Source organism: Pleurodeles waltl, chromosome 8, assembly GCF_031143425.1.
Source record: "Pleurodeles waltl isolate 20211129_DDA chromosome 8, aPleWal1.hap1.20221129, whole genome shotgun sequence".
NCBI lineage: Eukaryota > Metazoa > Chordata > Amphibia > Caudata > Salamandridae > Pleurodeles > Pleurodeles waltl.
This window is the reverse complement of record NC_090447.1, coordinates 63,508,393-63,534,413: the sequence shown is the minus strand read 5'-3', so window position 1 is coordinate 63,534,413 and position 26,021 is coordinate 63,508,393. Positions and strand designations below refer to the sequence as shown.

Genomic DNA, 26,021 nt, shown 5'->3' with positions numbered 1-26,021 from the left:
GGGGGGGGGGTGAGGGGGGCAAATTTATTTTAGGCCATTTCTGCCCCCCCTGGGGGCAGATCGGCCTATTGGTATTAGGCCGATCTGCCCACAGGGGGGGCAGAAACCTCTAGGCGCCTGGGCAAATAGTTTTTTTTGTGTTTTTTTTTTGTTTGTTTGTTTTTTTAGAGATGGGGAGCGACGCATTAGGCAAGGGTCGCTCCCCTGGGGGGCAAATTGTATTTAGACCATTTCTGCCCCCCTTGGGGGCAGATTGGCCGATTGTAGGTCAATCTGCCCCCAAAGGGGGCAGAAACCACTAGGCACCAGGGATCTTTTTTTTGCGCCGTCACACAAGGGGAGCGACCTTGTAGGCAAGGGTCGCTCCCCGGGGGGCGGGGGGTGAGGGGGGCAAATTTATTTTAGGCCATTTCTGCCCCCCCTGGGGGCAGATCGGCCTATTAGTATTAGGCCGATCTGCCCACAGGGGGGGCAGAAACCTCTAGGCGCCTGGGCAAATAGTTTTTTGTGTTTTTTTTTTTGTTCGTTTGTTTTTTTAGAGATGGGGAGCGACGCATTAGGCAAGGGTCGCTCCCCTGGGGGGCAAATTGTATTTAGACCATTTCTGCCCCCCTTGGGGGCAGATTGGCCGATTGTAGGTCAATCTGCCCCCAAGGGGGGCAGAAACCACTAGGCACCAGGGATCTTTTTTTTGCGCCGTCACGCAAGGGGAGCGACCTTGCAGGCAAGGGTCGCTCCCCGGGGGGGGTGGGGGGGCAAATTTATTTTAGGCTATTTCTGCCCCCCTGGGGGCAGATCGGCCTATTGGTATTAGGCCGATCTGCCCCCGGGGGGGGCAGAAACCTTTAGGCGCTAGGGCAATTTTTTTTTTGTGTGGTTTTTTTTTTTGTTTGTTTGTTTTTTTAGAGATGGGGAGCGACGCACTAGGCAAGGGTCGCTCCCCTGGGGGGCAAATTGTATTTAGACCATTTCTGCCCCCCTTGGGGGCAGATTGGCCGATTGTAGGTCAATCTGCCACCAAGGGGGGCAGAAACCACTAGGCACCAGGGATCTTTTTTTTGCGCCGTCACGCAAGGGGAGCGACCTTGCAGGCAAGGGTTGCTCCCCGGGGGGGGTGGGGGGTTGGGGGGTGGGGGACAAATTTATTTTAGGCCATTTCTGCCCCCCCTGGGCCCGGCTGAGCTAGAGGCCAAAATCCACAGGTAGGCACTGTTTTCTATGAAAAAATTTGATGTGTCCACGTTGTGTTTTGGGCCATTTCCTGTCGCGGGCGCTAGGCCTACCCACACCAGTGAGGTATCATTTTTATCGGGAGACTTGGGGGAACGCTAGGTGGAAGGAAATTTGTGGCTCCTCTCAGATTCCAGAACTTTCTGTCACTGAAATGTGAGGAAAACATGTTTTTTTAGCCAAATTTTGAGGTTTGCAAAGGATTCTGGGTAACAGAACCTGGTCAGAGCCCCATAATTCACCCCATCTTGGATTCCCCAGGATTTCTAGTTTTCAAAAATGCGCTGGTTTGCTAGGTTTCCCCAGGTGCCGGCTGAGCTAGAGGCCAAAATCCACAGGTAGGCCCTGTTTTCTATGAAAAAATTTGATGTGTCCAGGTTGTGTTTTGGGCCATTTCCTGTCGCGGGCGCTAGGCCTACCCACACAAGTGAGGTATCATTTTTACGGGGAGACTTGGGGGAACGCTGGGTGGAAGGAAATTTGTGGCTCCTCTCAGATTCCAGAACTTTCTGTCACCAAAATGTGAGGAAAATTTGTATTTTTTAGCCAAAATTTGAGGTTTGCAAAGGATTCTGGGTAACAGAACCTGGTCCGATCCCCACAAGTCACCCCATCTTGGATTCCCCTAGGTCTCTAGTTTTCAAAAATGCACAGGTTTGGTAGGTTTCCCTAGGTGCCGGCTGAGCTAGAGGCCAAAATCTACAAGTAGGCACTTTGCAAAAAACAGCTCTGTTTTCTGTGATGTGTCCACGTTGTGTTTTGGGGCATATCCTGTCGCGGGCGCTGGGCCTAACCACACAAGTGAGGTACCATTTTTATCGGGAGACTTGGGGGAACGCTGGGTAGAAGGAAATTTGTGGCTCCTCTCAGATTCCAGAACTTTCTGACACAGAAATGTGAGGAACATGTGTTTTTTTAGCCAAAATTTGAGGTTTGCAAAGGATTCTGGGTAACAGAACCTGGTCCGAGCCCCGCAAGTCACCCCTCCTTGGATTCCCCTAGGTCTCTAGTTTTCAGAAATGCACAGGTTTGGTAGGTTTCCCTAGGTGCCGGCTGAGCTAGAGGCCAAAATCTACAGGTAGGCACTTCTCAAAAAACACCTCTGTTGTCTTCCAAAAATTTGGATGTGTCCACGTTGCGCTTTGGGGCGTTTCCTGTCGCGGGCGCTAGGCCTACCACACAAGTGAGGTATCATTTTTATCGGGAGACTTGGGGGAACGCTGCGTGAAAGGAAATTTTTGGCTCCTCTCAGATTCCAGACCTTTCTGCCACAGAAATGTGAGGAACATGTGTTTTTTTAGCCAAATTTTGAGGTTTGCACAGGATTCTGGGTAACAGAACCTGGTCCGAGCCCCGCAAGTCATCCCTCCTTGGATTCCCCTAGGTCTCTAGTTTTCAGAAATGCACAGGTTTGGTAGGTTTCCCTAGGTGCCGGCTGAGCTAGAGGCCAAAATCTACAGGTAGGCACTTCACAAAAAACACCTCTGTTTTCTTCCAAAAATTTGGATGTGTCCACGTTGCGCTTTGGGGCGTTTCCTGTCGCGGGCGCTAGGCCTACCCACACAAGTGAGGTATCATTTTTATCGGGAGACTTGGGGGAACACTGGGTGAGAGGAAATTTTGGGCTCCTCTCCGATTCCAGAACTTTCTGCCACAGAAATGTGAGGAACATGTGTTTTTTTAGCCAAATTTTGAGGTTTGCACAGGATTCTGGGTAACAGAACCTGGTCCGAGCCCCGCAAGTCACCCCTCCTTGGATTCCCCTAGGTCTCTAGTTTTCAGAAATGCACAGGTTTGGTAGGTTTCCCTAGGTGCCGGCTGAGCTAGAGGCCAAAATCTACAGGTAGGCACTTCGCAAAAAACACCTCAGTTTTCTTCCAAAAATTTGGATGTGTCCACGTTGCGCTTTGGGGCGTTTCCTGTCGCGGACGCTAGGCCTACCCACACAAGTGAGGTATCATTTTTATCGGGAGACTTGGGGGAACGCTGGGTGGAAGGAAATTTGTGGCTCCTCTCAGATTCCAGAACTTTCTGACACAGAAATGTGAGGAACATGTGTTTTTTTAGCCAAATTTTGAGGTTTGTAAAGGATTCTGGGTAACAGAACCTGGTCCGAGCCCCGCAAGTCATCCCTCCTTGGATTCCCCTAGGTCTCTAGTTTTCAGAAATGCACAGGTTTGGTAGGTTTCCCTAGGTGCCGGCTGAGCTAGAGGCCAAAATCTACAGGTAGGCACTTCACAAAAAACACCTCTGTTTTCTTCCAAAAATTTGGATGTGTCCACGTTGCGCTTTGGGGCGTTTCCTGTCGCGGGCGCTAGGCCTACCCACACAAGTGAGGTATCATTTTTATCGGGAGACTTGGGGGAACGCTGGGTGGAAGGAAATTTGTGGCTCCTCTCAGATTCCAGAACTTTCTGACACAGAAATGTGAGGAACATGTGTTTTTTTAGCCAAATTTTGAGGTTTGCAAAGGATTCTGGGTAACAGAACCTGGTCCGAGCCCCGCAAGTCACCCCTCCTTGGATTCCCCTAGGTCTCTAGTTTTCAGAAATGCACAGGTTTGGTAGGTTTCCCTAGGTGCCGGCTGAGCTAGAGGCCAAAATCTACAGGTAGGCACTTCGCAAAAAACACCTCTGTTGTCTTCCAAAAATTTGGATGTGTCCACGTTGCGCTTTGGGGCGTTTCCTGTCGCGGGCGCTAGGCCTACCCACACAAGTGAGGTATCATTTTTATCGGGAGACTTGGGGGAACACTGGGTGAGAGGAAATTTTTGGCTCCTCTCCGATTCCAGAACTTTCTGCCACAGAAATGTGAGGAACATGTGTTTTTTTAGCCAAATTTTGAGGTTTGCACAGGATTCTGGGTAACAGAACCTGGTCCGAGCCCCGCAAGTCACCCCTCCTTGGATTCCCCTAGGTCTCTAGTTTTCAGAAATGCACAGGTTTGGTAGGTTTCCCTAGGTGCCGGCTGAGCTAGAGGCCAAAATCTACAGGTAGGCACTTCGCAAAAAACACCTCAGTTTTCTTCCAAAAATTTGGATGTGTCCACGTTGCGCTTTGGGGCGTTTCCTGTCGCGGACGCTAGGCCTACCCACACAAGTGAGGTATCATTTTTATCGGGAGACTTGGGGGAACGCTGGGTGGAAGGAAATTTGTGGCTCCTCTCAGATTCCAGAACTTTCTGACACAGAAATGTGAGGAACATGTGTTTTTTTAGCCAAATTTTGAGGTTTGTAAAGGATTCTGGGTAACAGAACCTGGTCCGAGCCCCGCAAGTCACCCCTCCTTGGATTCCCCTACGTCTCTAGTTTTCAGAAATGCACAGGTTTGGTAGGTTTCCCTAGGTGCCGGCTGAGCTAGAGGCCAAAATCTACAGGTAGGCACTTCGCAAAAAACACCTCTGTTTTCTTCCAAAAATGTGGATGTGTCCACGTTGCGCTTTGGGGCGTTTCCTGTCGCGGGCGCTAGGCCTACCCACACAAGTGAGGTATCATTTTTATCGGGAGACTTGGGGGAACATAGATTAGCAAAACAAGTGTTATTGCCCCTTGTCTTTCTCTACATTTTTTCCTTCCAAATATAGGAGAATGTGTGAAAAAGACATCTATTTGAGAAAAGCCCTGTAATTCACATGCTTGTATGGTCACCCCGGAATTCAGAGATGTGCAAATAACCACTGCTCCTCAACACCTTATCTTGTGCCCTTTTTGGAAATACAAAGGTTTTCTTGATAGCAATTTTTTACTCTTTATATTTCAGCAAATGAATTGCTGTATACCCGGTATAGAATTAAAACGCACGTCAGGGTGCAGCTCATTTATTGGCTCTGGGTTCCTCGGGTTCTTGATGAACCTACAAGCCCTATATATCCCCGCAACCAGAGGAGTCCAGCAGACATAACAGTATATTGCTTTCGATAATCTGACATTGCAGGGAAAAGTTACAGAGTAAAACGTAGAGAAACATTTATGTTTTTTTCACCTAAATTTCAATATTTTTCTTTTTCAGTTGTTATTTTCTGTAGGAAACCCTTGTAGGATCTACACAAATGACCCCTTGCTGAATTCAGAATTTTGTCTACATTTCAGAAATGTTTAGGTTTCTGGGATCCAGCATTGGTTTCATGCCCATTTCTGTCACTGACTGGAAGGAGGCTGAAAGCACAAAAAATTGCAAAAATGGGGTATGTCCCAGAAAAATGCCAAAATTGTGTTGAAAAATTGGGTTTTCTGATTCAAGTCTGCCTGTTCCTGAAAGCTGGGAAGCTGCTGAGTTTAGCACCGCAAAACCTTTGTTGATGCCATTTTCAGGGGAAAAACCACAAGCCTTCTTCTGCAGCCACTTTTTCCAATTTTTTTGAAAAAAACAAAAATTTCCCGGTATTTTGGCAAATTTCTTGGCCTCTTTCAGGGGAACCCACAAAGTCTGGGTACCTCCAGAATCCCTTGGATGTTGGAAAAAAAGGACGCAAATTTGGCTTGGTTAGCTTATGTGGACAAAAAGTTATGCGGGCCTAAGCGCGAACTGCCCCAAATAGGCAAAAAAAGGCCTGGCACAGGAGGGGGAAAAGGCCTGGCAGCGAAGGGGTTAACAGGGCATATGTGTTTACAAAGCATGTCTTTACCAAGCAAAATTTTACCACACATATAATTTTATGACATATGTAAATCCATTCAGTAGTATTCATGAAATTAAAGGAAATCCAAATTTGTATGTCTCTGGCCCAACGACTTCACGAAAAAATGACAAGCTCATGCAGGATAATGCAGAGCTCTGATTGGCTGCCAAAACTTCAAACCAAGTCTCCCGCACTTGTTTGATTAAAAACCACGGGTGGGCCAGGTCCCGGGGGGCATGTAAAAAATAAAGGAGGGGGTGCATGGGGCCCCCTTCCTCTGATTATCTCTGTCCTGGGGTCTGCCACTTCCCTAGAGCTTAATTGTTAATATAAGCCCCTCACAGCCCTGGGGACCGCCAACTCCCCAGGGCTTTATGCTAATTCTATGTGGGTGGCATGATCCCCCCAGCCCTGGAGACCCCCACCTCCCTGGGGCTTAATGCTAATTCTGTGCAGGAGCTGTGTGGCCCCCCGCAGCCCCGGGGACTACCACTTCCCTGGAGCTTTAAATGAATACAGTGATGGGGGGCGCATGGCCCCCCTGCACACTGGGGACTGCCACCTTCCTCGTGTTAAAGATAGTATTAAGTAAAGGGGCCTCCAGGGACCAGCACCTCCCCAGGGCTTTATGCTAATTCTATGTAGGGCCGCGTGGCACCTTGTAACCTTGGAGACCACAACATCCCCAGTGCTTTATTCTAATTCTTTGCGGGGGCAGTGTGGCCCCCTTGCAGCCACGTGGACCACCACCTCCCCAGGGCTTTATGTTAATTCTATGCAGGGGCCGCTTGGCCCCCTGCAGCCCCAGGGACTGCCATCTTTCTGGGGCTTTAAAGGAATACAATGCAGGGACCCCATGTGGCAGCCCTACACCCTCGGGACCACCACTTAAGTATGGGGGAGCCCCGGGGAACACCTGTAGCCCTGGGGACTTCCATCTCCCCAAGGCTTTATGCTAATTCTATGCAGGGGGCCACGAGACCCCCTGCAGCCCTGGGGTCCACCACCTCCCCAAGGCTTTAAATAAACACAATGCAGGGGGCATGTGGCCTCCCGCTCCCTGGGGGCCACCACCTCCCCAGGGCAAAATTTAATAAAAGATAGAAGGTTTACTGCGGAGCCCCTGCCCTGGGGACCTCCACCTCCCTGGTTCAAAATTTAATTTTGGAGGGGTGCTGTGCAGCCCCCTTTGAAGAGCCAATGATGGCCATAGGGACCACCACCCCAGCCCGGCCGGCTGCTGATGTTTTCCAGAGTACCCACCTCCAGGACATAGCTGTCTGCTCTGACTTGGCGGCAGCTTTGTCTGAGCAAACCCTCCGCTTGCAGTGAGGGAGAGCTGTGAAATAGCTCTCCCTCACTGTGAGCGGAGGTTTCCTCTGTATCCCTGCCCAAGGACAGAGAAACGGAGAAACAATTGCTTTTTCAGACAGGGAACTGTATCTTTAGCAGCTCCCTGCGAGCAGAAGCAATGCTGGCTCCAGCAGGAGGTGGGGAGCCTGAAGGTCCCCACGGTCCCCAATGCACACTAGGTGCCCTGCGGGGCACTGAGGATTGTTGTCTGGGCCCTGGTGGATGGGGTCCCAGGGGCCAAACTCAGCCAGGGGAAGGGGGCTGTGCAGCCCTCGTCCCCCAAACAAATATTAAAAAAAATAAAAGGCTGGGCCCCAGGGGATGGGGTCCCCGAGGCTGAAATCCACCAGGGAAAGTTGCCCACCAAAGAAATATTTAAAAAAATAAAAAGCCCCAGGATAAAGGGGTCCTCTGGGCTGAAATCGGCCATGGGGAGGGGGAACATGCTCCTCCTCCCCCCAAAAAAAATAATTAAGCCAGGAGATGGAGTACCAGAGGCCAAGGTCAGCCTACAGAGGGGGACCGTGTCGTGTAGCTACATAGTTTATTTCATTTATTCCTTTTTACTATGTTAGCATGGCTTCATTTTTAGCAGGGATGTTTTATTATTTTATCAGATGCCTTTCAATGCAGGCATTTGTCGTTTCATCTTGTGCCTCTGCTCAAGGTTGCATATGATAACCTTCCAAGTACTGCCAGTCCAAGAGTACAGACTCAAACTTACACAGAATTACTTATTTTTCACATCAGGCTAGGTCAGACTCAAACTTACACAGAATTACTTATTTTTCACATCAGGCTAGGTCTTAGAAAACAGTACATTTTATTATAAAAACATCAGGCTGGCAGAATTAAGTTAGATGGGACATTCCAGGCATCCTTCTTGTGCTGTACCATGTCCTTGGAGCTCTGCTGAACTTGGCCTCATCGCTCCAGCCACTTGGGAGGACTGAAAGCAGATCACAAGCAAGCCCATGCTTATTTTTCAGTCATGGGGCTGGGGGTACTGTCCAGGGGCCAGTACAGGCAGAGAAGAGATATCACTGCCATGCATTCATGAAGATGCTAGAAGTGTGAGTAGGGACGCTGGAACTTTTCATCTGTTTCATGCTCATGGTTACAATAATAATTGTACTGTGTTTAATTTTCCTAATAATTGAAGTTCATACTTTTTTACATAGCAGAGAAGGGATATCACTGCTATGCTCTCATGTACATGCTAGAACTGTGGGCAGGGAATAAGATTAGCAAGTGTGACAGGATGCTAAAACTTTTCATCTGTTTCATGCTCGTGGTCACAATAATAATTGTACTGTGCTTCATTTTGCTAATAGTTGCAGCTCATGCTTTTTTACATAGAATGCAGTTACTTTAACAAAATATCTTAACAAATCTCCTGCATTTCTCTGTCTGTCTTTGCATGTATGTGAATTATGTAAGCGAGAGAACAAGGGGTATGATCTGTTCTACCACAACTTCCCCGAGATGTCAGAGTGTCATGCATCAGGCTGCCACAAACCACCTTTACTTTCTAGGTTTGGGTGACATGCTTCTAGTTCAATCAATCAATCAATCAGGGATTTGTAAAGTGCGGCTCGTCACCTGTGAGGGTCTCAAGGCACTGGGGAGGTAGGTGAGGGTGCTGAGGATCAGTCGAAGAGCGAGGTCTTGAGGTCCTTCCTGAACTGTGGCAGGGTGGGGGATTGCCTGAGGTGGATGGAGAGGGTGTTCCAGGTCTTGGTGGCGATGTGGAAGAAGGATCTTCCTTCTGCTGTGGTTTTCCGGATGCTGGGGATGTTGGCAAGGGCCTGGTTGGCAGAGCAGAGTTGTCTGGTGGGTGTGTAGAAGGAGAGTCTGTGGTTGAGGTAGGCTGGTCTGGCATTGTGTTGGGCCTTGTAGGCGTGGGTCAGGAGCTTGAAGGTGATTCTCTTGTAGATAGGCAGCCAGTGTAGGTCTCTCAGAAGGGCAGAGGTGTGGCTGTGTCGTGGGGCGTTCTTGATGAGACGGGCGGAGGCGTTCTGGATGCGTTGTAGTCTTCTTCGGGTCTTGGCGGTGGTTCCAGCGTAGAGTACATTGCCGTAGTTGAGGCAGCTGCTGACGAGGGCCTGGGTGACTGTCCTTCTGGCTTCGCTAGTGATCCACTTGTAGATTTTTTTAAGCATGAGCAGGGTGTGGAAGCAACCCAATGAGACGGTGCTCACCTGTCAGTCCATTGAGAGCGATGAGTCTAAGATGACGCAGAGGTTGTGGGCGTGGTCGGTGGGGGCATTTCCGATGGCAGAGGCCCACCAAGAATCATTCCAGGCAGAAAGTGTGGAGCAGAGGATGAGGACTTCTGTTTTGTCCGAGTTCAGTTTGAGGCAACTGTCTTTCACCCAGGCAGCGACTACTTTCATTCCTTCATGGAGATTGTTCTTGGCGGTGGTCATGTTGTTGGTGAGGGAGACTATCAGTTGGGTGTCATTGGCGTAGGAGATGTTGAGTGCATGGCTTCTGATGATGCAGTGGGGTCATGTAAAGGTTGAAGAGGGTGGGACTCAGTGAGGATCCTTGGGGGACACCGCAGCTGATCTTGGTGGCTTCCAAGAGAAAGGGGGGGAGTCGCACCTTCTGTGTTCTGCTGGTGAGGAACGAGGACAGCCATTGCAGAGCCGAGTCTCGGATGCCGGCATCATGGAGACGGGTGCATAGCATGTCATGTGAGACTGTGTTGAAGGCGGAAGAAGGGTCCAAAAGGATGAGGGTGACAGTCTTGCCTCAGTTGAGGAGGGTGTGGATGTCATCAGTGGCAGCAAGGAGGCCGGTCTCGGTGCTATGGTTGCTTCTGAATCCTGACTGAAAGGGGTCCAGGAGTTGTTGGCTTCCAGGAAGGCAGTGAGTTGTTTGTTGACTGCTTTCTCAATGATTTTGCCCAGAAAGGGGAGCAGGGTAATGGGATGGTAGTTTTTGAGGTCTGTCGGGTCGGCGGTGGGTTTCTTCAGAAGAGGTTTCCAACTCTCTGGGAAGGTGGCAGTTTCGAAGGAGCAGTTGATTGTATGCTGGAGTTTGGGTGCGATGATGTCGCTGGCTTTGTTAAAGATGTGGTGAGCGCAGGGGTCGGTGGGTGCTCCTGAGTGGATGGTTGCCATGATGTCACGGGTCTCATTGTCGGTGATGTTGTTCCAGCGGAGTAGGGCGGGGCGTGGTGACGCTTCGGTGGACGGGCTGGTGGTGAGAGTTGTTTGGGGGCCCTGGGAGGTGAAGCTGTCATAAATGTCTGCGATCTTGTGGTGGAAGTAGGTGGCGAGGTTACCGCAGAGTTCTTGCGACGGGGGAATGTCGTTGGAGTTGGAGTTGGGGTTGGTAAACTCTTTGATGACAGTGAAAAGTTCCTTGCTTTTGTGGGCGTTTTTATTGGTGCGTTGTGGCAGGGCGAGTTTTTTTGGTGGTCCTAATGAGCTGGTGGTGATGTTTGATGGCGTTTTTGAAGGTTTCGTGATTTATGGGGGCTTGTCGGTGCACCATTTCCTCTCTAGACGTCTGCAGGCCTGCTTTGATTCTTTCAGTGCGGGGGTGAACCAGTTTGCTTTCTTAGCTGTGCCTCTGTTGTGGTGTGTCTTGAGGGGGGCAAGGGTGTTGGCGCAGTCGGTGATCCATTTGTGGAGGTTGTGTGTGGCAGTGCTGACGTCGTCATCGGCTTGGGGGGTGTGGCGTTGAGGCTGGTGGTTAGCTGGGCCTCAGTGACCTTGTTCCAATTTCTGCGAGGAAGTTGGGGAGCGTGGTGGCGACCGATGGGTTTGTTGAAGGTGAAGTGAATGTAGCGGTGGTCGGTCAATTGGAGTTCGGTGGTGTGGCTGATGGGGACGTGGTTGCTGGCGGAGAAAATGGGGTCCAGTGTGTGACCAGCCGAGTGAGTGGGTGCGGTGATGAGTTGCTTGAGTCCGAGGTTAGCGAGGTTTTCAATCAGGGTGGTGGAGTTGTTGGAGTAGCTAGCTGAAAGGGTGAGGCCGACAGCTACCAGACAGTGTGGGATCGATTCAGTCACCCACAGTTGGTGAGGCTGCCACCCAAAACCAGCAGTCTCACCTCGGTGGTAAGTCTTACAACATGGTGCCACCAACGTTGGTTAGGCACTAACTTTACAGATCTCCCTACTATTTCTGTCCCTTTCTATGCTACAGACACCCTAATCACCTTATAAGGAAACATCCATGGTATTAGGGCAATATCCTCCTCAGTTAAATAGGGAGGATCTATCTTAGGCTGTAGATTGTTTAAGTTTGGACCTTAAAAAGGATTTCCCAAAATTGGTGTTTCTATCTCTGAACTGATTGTTTTGAAATATAGCAGGCCCTCAATGGGTAACAATTGCAGCAAACTGGACACAACCTCTCACACAACTTCTATTAAATCGGGGGCTCACTGATGACGGTGAGGAAGTTACTTTCGTGTTTGAGGCACACAATGCATTCAGAACTAAAATTTTCTATTCTTGGGTCACCTTTCCAGCAGTAGATGGGAATTCACATAAATTTCAAAATTAGACACTAGCAAATACACCAGCACAATAAAGATCATATGCAAATTTAGAAATACCATTATCTTATCAAGAACACCAATATTGGCTTGGTGGTGCCCCACCACACGTTCCACGAAAAGTTAGATGAGGTCCTTTAAGTAATGAAGGTCCTGCTTGACCAGAATTGCCCTCATATACACCACACTCTAATGCAGGTATTCTTCCAGTAGCAGAAGTATGCTGCTTATTGTATCATTTAGTAGAAACATGTAAATGCTTAATACAATTTGTAATGTGGACCTTAAAACACCACCCCAGCAAGGGCTGCTCCAGGGCAACCACATGTGGCTACAGCAGGAATTAATGCTACAGCTGTGCATTCAAGAATGGGCAAGGTACCCACCAAATGTGAAGAAATTTGTTTTTGCCAGCACAAAAAATAAGCGCTTTGGAAGCAGTGTTTCCCCATGTGGGACCCCAAGATAATCACAGAGTTCTCACAATGTGCTTGCCATTTCTGGTTCCCTCAGTGGACAACTGTCCCTCATGAGGTGCAGTATTTGCTGTACTCTACACTACTGTACACTGTACACCAACACTTTCAAATCTCTCACAGGGGGCTGCCCTAGCTCTGGACTGGGGATGCAATTAATGGGCAATTTTGCCACAATGTCCTCAATTATATTAAGCAATCTTAAGGAGGATGCAGTAGCATTAGCAGTACGCCAACGACTCTGGGATGTTACTTAACAGGAACAAAAATGCAAGCTGCCTAAGATTATCTTTGAAACCTATACAAGTATAGGTAGGGATAGACTGGGAGTCAGACCAAGTAAACAACAATTACATGGTAAATCTAATAAGGATTCTACCAAACAAGCACAAGAGGGTTTTACAAAACACTGGAATAAACAAAAGCCTAACAAAGATAATTAAAAATAAAGAGGAGCATCTCGGCATTCAGAAACCTCTGAGAAACACTACAACCTTAGAAATAGGGAAACTTTTAAAAAACTCCAAATAGATATCAATATATTGAAACGCCCCAATCTCCTTCCTTCCAGGACTCACCCAACAAATGCAGTGGGAGAAGGGGGTATTCAGAACAACTAAATGAGTACATGAAACAGAGAAAAGACGCACAATGCTTGTCTGAAGTTTTAATCAAAAAGTTAAAGTAACTTCCACAACAAAAACCCCAATTCAAAAAGAAAAAAGTTTGTGGTCATCTTGATGAAAAATGCCACACATATTGAAAGCTTTACTGAAGAACAGGACGTGGGCAGTGACTCTGCTAGACAGCATGCAGAAGTCACAATAATTTGCCAGAATCTTCAAGATCTTCTGGATGTGACAACAACTAACGACATTCTTGAAGTTGAAACTGCAGACAGGCTTGTCTCCCTACCCGACAGGGTTTATAAACTAAAACTTCAGACTGAGGGAGTGTAGGAGGCTGGATCTCTATATAGTGTACAAAAAGACATGCACTGTGCAGAGAGTCCAAGCAACCCCACCTTGGTATCCAGAGGTAAAAAGCAGACCACCTAATGCTTTGTTTTTGTCGTAGTGTGGGCGAGCAGTTAAGCTTATCTTAGAGATGTGCTAACCATTTGTTGTACTCATAGTATCAATAAATGTGGACACACACTCAGAATAACTCAACACCAATTAAAAAAATACTCCAGATTTTTAAAGTCATCAATATACGGTAAGTACTTCTTTTGTTATGACTTTTCATAGTTTAGCGAAATAGTCTTTTTGTGCGTAGTTACGCATTATATGAATGAATGGGAAAAACGTTTAAAATGCATATACAATCAGGCAATGCTCCCAGAAGTGTCACCTTCTATTTTTAGGTTGAGGTTGTTAAGAGATCCTGTGGGCCAGCCGGAGAAGTTTGGGCAGTTCCTGGTTCAAGTGGAAGCAGTGGCTGAAAGTCTTGTAGCTGGTGCACAACAGAGGAGACCACTTGGAAACACACTGCGCAGGTGGACTTAAAGGTAAGTCCAGTGGGTCCCCTTGGAGTGTAGAGGTTGCAAGGGGTTAGGGACCCATGGGGCACACCTGGTTTAGAGTTGCAGGGACCAGGGAGGCCAGGTGTAGTGCAGATAGTTCAGCCATGGGTTGTGTGTCAAGGAGTCGTTGAAGCCAGGTGCAGGTCACTTTGAGGGTGGATTGCAGGTCAGCAGGGCTACTCTGGGGGGAGGTCTTGGGTGTCCTGAAATCCCTTGAGTGTTGCTTGCTTCTTGCCCTCAGAAAGTCCGAAGTAGACTTTTCTTCTGGGCGCCCTACATTGGGGGTCCAGTACCCTGGACAAGGGCACATCTCAGCCACTGGAGGTCGCAGTGCCACCAAACTTGGCACACTGGAAGGGTTGGTCCTCTGGGTCCATTTCCGAGTCCTTCAGTTTTCCAGGTGAGTCCTTGGAGCAGCAAGAAGGGTTTAGCGCATCTTTCTTTGTGAAGCAGGACTTCTGTTCCTGTGCCTCAGCTCTTCTTTGTTCCTGTTTTTCTTGTGTCCATTGAATCTGATCTGCAGGTCTAGGGATGCCCACTAAATGCTGCATAAAGTGGGCTTTAAAGGGAGTACCTGGAAGTGGGCAATGGGCCACCTACCTTAGGGTGGCTACCCACATTATGTGACCACGTACTGTGGGAAGGGACCACATCCCTAGCTCTGATTGGCTATTTTCCTACCATCCAAGATGGAGGAAAATGAAATGGAGTGGTCACCGGTTTTCCCACTCAAGTGAGGTGTTTTGGCAACACAATATATATATATATATATATATATATATATATATATATATATATATATATATATATATATATATATATATGTATATATATGTATATATATATATTATTTTTTTTCTCCAGTATATTACTTATTGATAGTTTAAAGCCCCAGGAAGGTTGTGGTCCCTGGGGCTGCGGCGGTCCGCGCGGCCCCCCTCACACAATACAAAGAAAGCCTCGGGATGTGGTAGTCCTCAGGGTTGTATGCCTCCCATGTATTATTATATCTCCCCGGGGAGATGGTGGTTATCAGGGCAGCGGGAGAGGGCCGGACCACCCCCTTGCATTATAATATAAATGCCCCCGGGACTTGGCACACCCAGGGGCTTCAAAAAGACGAAGAGCAGGAGCCTCCACTTCATTTTATTTTTAATTTACACCAGATCTGCGGATGCACTGCGATTCCCACCATAATTTTTTTTTTAAATGCTTTTTAGCTAAGCGTTCAGGATGTCTGTACCATGGCCCCCTTTCATTTTTCTTTTACATTTTTGTCAGGGACTCGGCTCAAGCTGAGTCCCAACAAGACTGCCAACAATTTAAACCAGGAAGTGTTGGAAGTCATGTTGAGACTCAGCTTGAGCTCAGCATGGGATCTTGAGGGTTCACAAATCCTTTGCATCCCTATATTTACAATTTGGATTTCCTATAATTTGTCAAAACCTATTGAACAGATTTATACCAAATAAGAATTCCGTCCAGTGGGTTAGCCACTATTGCAGTTCAATTTTTCCGATGGGAATTAACATTGGAAAGGCTCTACATCCCATCCCCCCCTTTATCTCGACCCTCACTTCTCGGATCACCCCAAAACTTTCCAGACAGTAGCTCACATGACTGTTGATTTTTTGAGACATTTTCGTGAAGATTGGGCAAGCGGCGCCAAAGATGTAGGCAAGCAAGCACAAAACAGCTTTTTCAACAGAAACTAGGACCTAACTACAACTACCTAGTGTCGACTTCCACTAGGTAATATATATATATATATATATATATATATATATATATATATATATATATACTTACATTAAAAAAAAATCCAAAGGTTACAGGGACGTTACAGTTAGATTCTGAATTTCTTGAAATAAATATAACTGCTGAATTTCTCTGGGTTTGTGTGATTAAATTTAGAACCTAACTATAATGTCCCTGTAACCTTTGGTTTAAGTGAATTAATTTTTTTTTAACATAACATAATTTCAAACACTGGGGGTCATTACGACCCTGGCAGCCGGCGGTAAGCTGGTGGTAACACCGCCAACATGCTGGCGGTGTTCCGCCAGCTATTATGACCGTGGCGCAATAGCCACGGCCATACCGCCGGCCCCTCCACTATACCGCCAGGCTTCCGCTGCCCTGGGGATTATGAGTCCCCGACCGCCAGCCTGTCCGTGTCTGTAAACACCACCATCAAAAGGCTGGTGGTAAGGGGACTTGGGGTGCCCCTGGGGGCCCCTGCACTGCCCATGCACTTGGCCCCCAGGCATAGCCCCGTCGCGCATTTCACTGCCTGAATTTCGGGCAGTGAAATGCGCGACGGGTGCTACTGCACCCGCTGCACATCAGCATTGCCGACGGCTCTATTACGAGCTGGCAGCAATGTTGATGTGACTTTTCCACTGGGCTAGCGGACGGTAACACTGTTACCGTCCGCTGGCCCAGCGGAAAAGTCATAATAGGGAGCCAGGAGTACCACCGGCAATGGCGGTATTCTGGCTCCCGCAGCCTCAGCGGTCTTTTTATAAGACCGCCGAGGTTGTAATGACCCCCTAAATGTCTCAGAACTTGGAATGTTTAACATTCAAAACACTAGAAATAAACAGACACACTGCCATGAGATACTAGGATTCAAACCTTGAGCCTACTGAGTAACAGACCGACAGCTTTACCATTAGGCCCAAAGTGATCCTCATCTACTCTTTATCAAAGCATAACTATGACATTCGAACCAAACATCTTGTTAGTTTGACGCTTTGAAGTCATTGTATGGAGAGACCATTGCATTTACAATCTTTCTCTCTCTCTCTCTCTTCCATCCATCATGGGATGGAAGAGGGAAAGAGAGAGAGAGAAAGTGAGAGACTGAGAGACAGAAACAGCGATTTAGAGAAAGAGATTGAAAGAAGGAAAATGAGAGAAAAAGATAAAGAGAGTGAGGGGGGAGGGTTAGAGAGTTGTTTAGGCTTTGATGAATGATATAGTTAGAATGAGATATTTCCAGGCAAATTGGGAACAAAAAATATTTGTCAATTAAAAAGAGTGAGATCACCTTTTAGGGGGTACCTTAAATATTTCAAGTTGAAAAGAAACTAGGGTAGGGAAAGGACCACAGAGTCACCTAGACTGAAACCCTCTACCTACAGTGTGAGGGTCTGAGTCCTTAACCACTAGGGAAGAAGGGACTGCATATTGTGCTTTATCCAGACTTAGCTATGATATTCAACCCACAGATTTTGATTGGAAAAAAACTTCAGTGTTCCATTACCTGAACTGTTTATTAGTCAAAACACTCCAAAATAAACAGACACACTGCTATGAGATACTAGCATTTAAACTTTCAACCTACTGAGTGACAGTCTAAGAGCTTTACTACTAGGCTAGAAATGCCCCTGGTCTGTTGTTTATCAAAATGTAACTAAAGCATTTGAACCAAACATGTTGCCTGTGTGACACTTTGAAGTTATTACATGGAGAGACCATGGCAATAACAATCTCTCTCTCTCTCTCTTCCATCCCTTAGCGGCCTTAGTGGGATGGTAGAGAGAAAGAGAGTTACATAACCGTGGGGCATGTCTCAAAGCCCCTGCCGTCCTAGCAAGCTCCCCGCATCCTGCAGCAACAAGCATTGCTCGAGCAAGCAGGGAGCTGCTTGAAATAGTAGCTTTTGGCTTGAGGGAGCAATGTTTTTATCTGTTTCCCTGCATGTATATTTGCATGCAGGGAAACAGGTGAAAACTTCTCTTTCTGCAAGCAGGAATTGTTTGACAGCTCCCGCTTGCAGAAATTGGAGCTATGTTTGCTTTGTGGCAAACAGGTATGTCCCTGGGGTGGGCACCCCAGGACATAGCAGGAGCCATCTTTGGGTGGTGGTGGCCCCCAAGGCCATATATGACTCCTCGACAGGGGCTGTGTGTCCAACCTTCAACGCTGTATTTGCCACAAGGAGGTGGTGGTCCCCAGGGCTGAGCAACAGACCCCTTGCATTCTTTTATTTAAGCCACAACAAGGTGGCGGTCCCCGGGCTGCAGGTGGGGGAAGAGCCCCCCTCACAGACAATTCAACATTTTCCCCAGGGAGTTTTCGGTCCCTGGGGTTGTGGAAGTGCCGCGCACCCCTGCATACAATTCTATCCTGTCCCAAGGGAGATGGCAGTCCCCAGTGCTGCAGGGGGGGGCATAGGGTCTGCCCCACATTAAAACATTGTTTTGCCCCAGGGAGGTGCATCAATGGGACTTCTAGGGGCCCTCCTCGATCATCTTTCAGATTGCCCTGGGATGATGGCAGTCCCCAAGGCTAATAGAAGCCCTGGGAGGGGGCCCCATGCACACACCTTCTATTTCAATGCACTCCTCCTTTTTCAATGCCCCGGGACCTGACCCACCCAGGGGCTGTTTAGAAAACAAACACTTTTTTTTCTTTTAAAAAAATTCACCAGATCTGCTGTGACTCTCAGTGAAAATAAAAAAGGGAGGGTGTCTCTCTGTTACCCCAACGCCAGAGCTAAGGGGTTAGGGTGTTCATGCCCTGGCCACTATTCTATTTTTGTATCTTTTTTTCTGGGACGTTTGTGATGGAATATTCCTCACCACCAAGTGCTAAATCAGGCCCTCACATGGGTGATTTTGGTGCTAAAACAGATTAGCTTGGAGTTACAAGATAGCGGTTGGTGAACAAAGACTGGTTCCATCATTCAATGCATTGAACGTCTGTAACACGTCTGTAACACCATCACAATTTTACAGTTCTTTTTAATATGTTGCTTAATATTTACCTTATTTGCAACTATAATGTTTTTATATCTATTCAATTTTTCTGCATTAGATTAAAATGTCAATTTTTATAACATCTTAAAATATATATCTAATGTGAATCCTTGTGTGTGGCCATTCATGATGAAAGGTGTTTCGGAACTCACTAGCAAACAGGTAGTCTTGCAAGTCTCACACAACTGATCATTGTCCAGAATGCAGCATCCTCATGTAAAGTGCAAGGGGTTTGTGGGTTGCAGTCCACCAAGATTTCTCTCTCAGGTTGGCAAGTTGCCACTCAGCCTGTACTCAGCAGTATTGCATGTCCAAACATACTTTCTATTTCATCTTTTCGACTAATTGTAAAACATAATTTTGTGATCAGTAAGCAGATTCCTGCACTGATTTAGTAAGATAAGGTATGTTGTTCTTTAATAACATCTTTTAAGTCTCAAAAGCTTATTGTAAAGTATCACACCAGTATTTGTTTAACATAATTGTTTGGTAAATGTAGGCTGTTTCTTCCCATTAGCAGTGTGTCAGTTCACCTCAGTCCTGGCTTGCAATACCCTCTGTTATTCCTCCATTAGGCCTCCCACTTCTATATAATGCTATGTTTTCTACAGATTACCCTCAGACATGCCTCCAAACTGGTTGCAAAGGCTTTTCCATCCTCCATTGGGTCCCAGTGGAGTTTAGGGTAAAATTCAATCCCTTCTCCCCATCTCATTTTTTCTTCCCCTCTTTTCACAGTTTTTATTTGTTTCATCCTATCAAGTTCTTACTTTATACCTTCTTTTTGTAACCTTAGTTCTGTTTCTAGCAGAATTGTTAACAACTGACGGGTATTGGGCAGAAATGTTAACAACTGATATGCATTAGGAGCTAAAAATAAATACACTAATATTGTCATAAATCTTCCAGTATTCTGACTAGAGCCTGTTGTAGGAGAATACCAGCTTGATTTGTGAAAGACGTCTCTACATTCCTGCAAGTGCTCTTTGGTCAGTAAACTTCCATGGACTCATTTGGATGTAGGCTGTAAAATAACATATTGTTGATTTCCTTGGCATTAATCTTGCATACTGCCATGTTGCTCCACAAGAGATAAGTTTACCTTTTGACTTTCAAATTACATATCTACCCAGGTATAATTTTGGGAAGCTTGAATGAAACAATCCATGAGTTTTTTGATTTGTTCAAACATTGTTCATACCCTGTGCGGATCTGTTTTGTGTTAAAGCAATAAATCAAAGGATTCATCACTGGGGGAGCAAGGTAGAATATGTAAGCCAAAACTTTATAAATAAGAGGTGGCACCACACTGCCAAGCCTGTGGAGTACGGACAGACCAACTGTAGGCATGTAGAAGAGGAAGACTGCCCAGATGTGAGACATGCAGGTGCTCAGGCTCTTATTGCGTTCTTTCTGTGATGCAATACGTAACACTACCCTAAGAATCAGGATATAAGATAGCACAATTAGAACTGCATCAGATGTCAAAGTGGACACAACAAATAATCCATACGAACTATGTACAGTTATATCTGCACAAGCAAGCTTGATAATTTCTTGATGTAGACACCAGGGATGAGTGAGGACATTGGTGCGGCAGAATGGTAGCCCCCTGTCAAGAAGTGGTTCTGGTAAGATTAGTACTATGGCCCGAAGTGCAATTGACCACCCAATTTTCCACAGCGTAGAATTTGTCAAGATTGTAGTATATCTCAATGGATCGCAGATTGCAATGACACGATCTAATGCCATTGCCAAAAGCACTCCAGATTCCACGAAGGTAAACATGTTCATAAAGTAGATCTGACAAAGACAGGCATCAATGTGAATTTCCCTGGATTTCAAGAGAAATACTTTGATCATTGTAGGCAGTGTGCTAAAAGCCAAGGCAATATCAGCAACTGCCAATACAGAAAGAAGATAAAACATTGGTGCATGGAGACTTTGATTAGTTTTGATAATGTACGAAATAGAAGCATTTCCAAGAATCATTAAAGCATAGAGGAAACAAATCAGGGTGGAGATCCAGAGGTGACCAGGCTCGTCATTTGGCAAACCAGTCAGGATAAAAGATGAATGATGGAAATCACTGTTGTTTACAAACATGTGTCCTAAAAGAAGACAAACATTTTAGGTTTAGAAATGTGTTGCATTTTAAATGATGACAAGTAGATTTTGACTGTGACATGACTGTTATTTGGGACTCCAGACAAAATAAAATGTGTGTCTAGTGAAGGACAACATGCTAAGCTAAACACCCAGAGGGACAGATATGAAGGAATATGATATTCATGTATCATATGACACCATCTTAAATGCTAAAACACATAGGGTCCAATTTAGCAAGATGAAGAATTGTTTTGGAGATCATCTGGTAATTAGAAAGATTATCTTCACCAAAGAGAACTCCAAGTCTGAAAGATTGTATTGGGCAATCAAGCAAAGAAGATAAGCAAAAGTCCACGTAAAGTAAAAGCAAATTTCAGGAAAATAAAATATTGTCTCATTGATTCGGGATCCAAGAAATCAAATATAGAGGCTTAGAATAGATTAGCTAAGAAACATGCACATCTACATTTCCCAGTTCATAAGTGTTGCTACCCCATCATGACCACATCTTGTTTCGAACAAACTACAGTAATCAGTTATAAATGACAAAAAAGTGTATAAAGTAACTCATACAAAAGTGCAGCTGTACAACTCTTCCACTATATACATGAACACACATAAAAAGCTACTAAACAGGACAGTATCAGTAAATCACATTAAGCCATCAAATCTGAGGAACCATTCAGTTATACTAATTACACACATTATCTCACACTCAACAAGTGCCCAGAAAAAAAAAAGAATTCAAGTTAAAAAGTTATGTTTCAGCCAAGATATACAAGTCACTGATGGTAAATGTTGGAAACGCCACAAGAAACTATATGAAACACACATAGGGACTGATTTAGATATTGGCGGATAGGTTACTTCTTCACAATGGTAACGGAGATTACCCTCCGCTGAAATCTAAATCCCAAAGGAAATACTGGGATTTAGATTTTTGCGAATGAGATATCCATCACTGTTGTGATGGAGTAACCCATCTGCCAATATCTAAATCAGGCCCTAAATGACAAGCTGATTTTAACACCCCATAGTGTGACTCAGGAGTAATCTACTGTTGTGGGGTTATTTTAGCACTTTATACAGGCACATTTATTTTAGCTCTGGGCCTGAGGCCTGTGCCCTTTTATGTAGTTGCATTTCATTTATTCCCTTTTATTATTTTAGCAATGCTTCATTGTAGTAGAGATGTTTTATTATTTTATCAGTTGTCCTTCCATGGAGAATTTATGAGTTCTTTTGAACAACACTTAATCGTGTGGTCAGCCCAACCCTGCAAAGGCTGTACATGAATATTTACTGAGTATTGCCAGTCCAAAGAGAAGAATGTCTACCTTACACAGAAAAGACACATTTTTACGACAGGGCAGTTCTTGTAAAAACAACATGTTATAATATAAAACAACACGCTACTTAACCTAAATCAGAGGGGACATTCCAGCAAGCCATCTTATGCTGTACCATGTTGTTGCAGCTCTGCTGAACCCAGAGTCTTCTCTCCATCCACTCGGGAGGACTGCAAGCAGACCAACAGCCCCCCTTCCTGCCTATCACTCAGGTATGGGGATTGGGTTTCCTTGTAGATTCTAGTATGGGCAGATTAGGGCTAACACTGCTATTGATCTCATGTAGCTTTGTAGTAGTGCAGGTAGGGATTTTAGATCCACTAGTGTGACAGAATCTTGGGACTCTTTATCTGTTTCACTTTTATGGTCACTGTAATACTAGTGTTGTGTTTCATTGTCCGAATCATGCCTTTCTACATAAAACACAGTTGCTTCAATAAAATGTATTGAACCACATACTGCTTTTGTTAGTCTTTTGCATGTATGAAACTTGTGCAACTGAGAGAAAGGGGTGAGATCTGTTCCACCATGACTTCCCTGAGAAGTCATAGAGTATCATGCGGCAGGCTGTCAAAAATCACCTTTACTTCTGGGTAGGGTGAGGTACTTCTAGCTAGCCAAAAGGGTTAGACTGACAGCTATCAGACGATGTAGGAACAACTCAGTCCCCCATACATAGTGGTGTTGCCGCCTGAAACCAGCAGCCTTGTCCCTATGACGAGAGTCCTACAACACTACCACCGCCCACTGCAGACACCACCCTTCAATATGAATGCCGTGTAAATTCAGGTAAGTTTGGTAATGAAAGTTACCAGGTGTATGAGAATTATGGGGGTCATTCTGACCCTGGCGGTCTTGGACCGCCAGGGCAAGAATGACGGAAGCACCGCCAACAGGCTGGCGGGGCTTCAATGCCCATTCTGACTGTGGCGGTAAAGCCGCAGTCGCCCCGCCGGGGCCGGCAGTTTACCACCGTTTTTGCCCCGGCTGGGAGAATCCGCCAGGCAGCGCTGCCCTGGGAATTCTGACCCCCTTACCGCCAGCCTTTTTCTGGCGGTTTTCACCGCCAGGAAGAGGCTGGTGGTAAGGGGTGTCCTGGGGTCCCTGGGGGCCCCTGCACTGCCCATGCCACTGGCATGGGCAGTGCAGGGGCCCCCTAACAGGGCCCCGGCCAGCTTTTCACTGTCTGCCTAGCAACTGCACCCGTCGCACGGCCGCAACACCGCCGGCTCCATTCCGGCCCAGCGGGAATGTCAGAATGGGGGCCGCGTAAATTTGGCCGCATGGCAGCCAAATGGCGGTTTCCGCCTGGCGGGCGGCGGTAGCCGCCCGCCAAGGTTGGAATGACCCCCTATATGTTTTGTTATCCACCAGCTATTCCCCTTGATGAAAGCAAGCAAAATCACTTATGAAACTCCTATGAAAACAGGCAGGAATCAGCAGGGAAACAATGAAACTGCTCAGTATAATGTTCCCATTACCACATGTTTTAGGCAGGTAATAAACAGGAGCAGCATGGCTGTATGGAGCAGTGTGATGGGGGGGGGCGTTGTCAAGGGTATAAGGGGGCCTGATGCAGATGAGTCTGGTGCGAGGCAAGAACAAGTGAACAGTGGGAAAACACTGGGGTTGGTTAGTGTACCACTTGGGGAGGAGAATGTGTCAGATAGTGAGGGAGCTTACATATATGTTACACTAGTGTCCCTAGTGAGAGGTGGTGCAGATTACTCACATGCCTAATAACACTAGGAAGTACAGGCAGTAGGTCATCATCAATGGACAGAGTGAAGGCTCTGAGAGACACTGGAGCCAGCATGGGAACCTTCAGATGCCATTTGATGACCTTGGAGCAAGTATTCCCTAATGCATTTATTTTAGCATTGTTTTATTGTTTTTTACCACAAAGAGTAGCAATACAATGAACCATTCGGAAAAATGACACCATCCACAACCAAGTGGCACGTAGTATTGACAATTTAGTGCAGATCATGGACCATTACATTTGGTATCACATGTAAATGTAACCCATTACTCTCTACTCCTGGTGCTGCAGGTGGCATAATCCCCATGACAATAATTACTCATCTCTCACCGTCACCCTCAGATGAATTATCCCGGGTTCCTACCTCACCGCCCTCAAATATGGTCAGTAATGCCTCCCATATCTGCAGATCTTCTGGCACTCTGTTATCTTGCCTACATTTGCGAAGGTGGACTTCCTCAGCCCCCCACACTGACTCACATATCTGACCCAGTCATCCATGCCAGGACCTGTTTGACCCATCCACATGATTGCAACGCTCTGTTTCACTAACAGTAGTAGGAAATGCAGGAATTTAAATTCTATTTTCCTGCCTGTCTGCTTCTTTATGTCACCCAACAGGCAACCGCTGTACCACAGTGCCCCAGGATGCTCTGACCAGTGTGCAGTACCTTGACAGGTGCAGAAATGATACCTCTCACTCAAGGTATCGATGGCATCCACTCGTCCTAGTGGGGTCTGTCCTATAGAGCAATACAGGAGTAATATAAGTATGGTGGAGATTGTTGAAATGTGCTAAATTAAATTATGCATTACAGGACACTGCCTGGACCAATGTGCAAACCCTACTCCATTGTGTTTCCTCAACTAGCATCTCCTGTTCCACTATACCCTGGCCGGAAAGGGGGTCCTGGACTTATTGGTAAGCATGGCTTTCTACAGATGTGAAACTAGGTGTCATACTTCCCAACTCCAACACTGCCTGAAATAGCAGTGAGAAAGGTGGGGCACCTGGGTACGTGGGCCACTGCTCTCGGGTTATGGTACAGTAATGGCGTTTGTTAGGAACTGGCCATTCCCTACATCAAAAGCCTCCTGTGCTGACTCTATGATATAAACTCCTTACTAGGGTAGAGGCCGCCGAGGGTCTCACAGCCACCTCCCTTCCATGTTGTAATATCTACTGTATCAGCAAGATTACAGAAGGCCGGTAGGACCCAGAATCAAGGAGCGCTCTCCAGCACCACCCTCACAGCATACTCCCAAAAGGATTTTCTATGTTTAATGAGATACAAGTCTGAACTCCGATCCTGCCCGCCAAAGTGCAATAGATGTGTCAACGTAGTGGCATGTGTCTCGTCTGCCAGAAGGGCCTTCTCCCAGTTCTCCCCCTCTGACAACCAGTGAGCTGCATGCTGCAGCTGGAACACCAAATAATACAATTCAATTTCCCGGACCCGTGAGCCCACCTTCTGTTGGAGGCAGGTATAAGAATTCACAGGCAACCTGCTCCTGCCTCCCACCCATGTAAGTGCCATGATTAAGGAGTTCAAGCATCAAAAGGTCAATTGAGGAAGCGTGTCGAATGAGTGTTGCAAAGTGTAGAGGCATTTTGGCAAACAGACCATTTTTGTCACTGCTACTCCTCTCATTACAAACAATGGCGGGGTGTTCCAGAATTGTACTGAGGAGCTAAGACCCTCTGCAATTCTCTCTCTTGCTACATTTCATCCACTGTCGATCCGTGCCTGCCACCATTATCCCCACGTACCAAAACTTTTTAGTTTTTTATTGCAATGGTAGAGATGGCAGAGCAGCAGGATCTGCTGCAGCCATTAGCCCCAGGAGAAACACTGTTCGGCAGATTTAGGAGCCCCTAGTGCCTCCTTGCGCCACATTAGCATAATTTTCTTTTATGCTAATGAGGCCCAAATCACTGCGCCAAATTTTCAAAGTTTCGCAATGCATGCATTGCACCACTTTGTAATGCTTTGCGAGACAACATGCCTGTGCCAGGTATAATAAATGCAAAGGAGCTGTTCCCTAGTTAGGGGGACCAAAAAATGGCACAACAAAATCAAAGAGATTTCTTTGTGTCATTTTTTTCAGCACTTTAAATGCCTGCTCTGAGCAGGCATTAAAAGGAGGCTTTCATTGGTTCCAATGGGCCTCTGGGTGCTTTGCAGGATTAGCGCCAGAATTTTTCATGCTAATCCTGCAAAGCACCAAACTAGTGTCAAAACATTTGATGCCAGTTCCCTAACTACTTCCATGGTGCGCCGTATATTAAATATGGTGCACACATGGTGGCGTTAGGGT

General features: G+C 46.5%; 1 protein-coding gene across 1 annotated transcript in view; it reads right to left on the bottom strand.

Annotated features, from left to right (window-relative positions):
• LOC138249451 (olfactory receptor 51G2-like) overlaps positions 1-25,313 on the bottom strand; it is a 73,207-nt gene extending 47,894 nt beyond the window's left edge. The window contains exons 1-2 of the mRNA XM_069203410.1: positions 25,172-25,313; positions 19,684-20,593 (exon numbers count right to left, since the gene is read on the bottom strand). Of these exons, the coding sequence (XP_069059511.1) occupies positions 19,684-20,593; positions 25,172-25,313 (1,052 nt within the window). The remainder of the gene's footprint in view (positions 1-19,683; positions 20,594-25,171) is intronic.
• Positions 25,314-26,021: the final 708 nt, after the last annotated feature.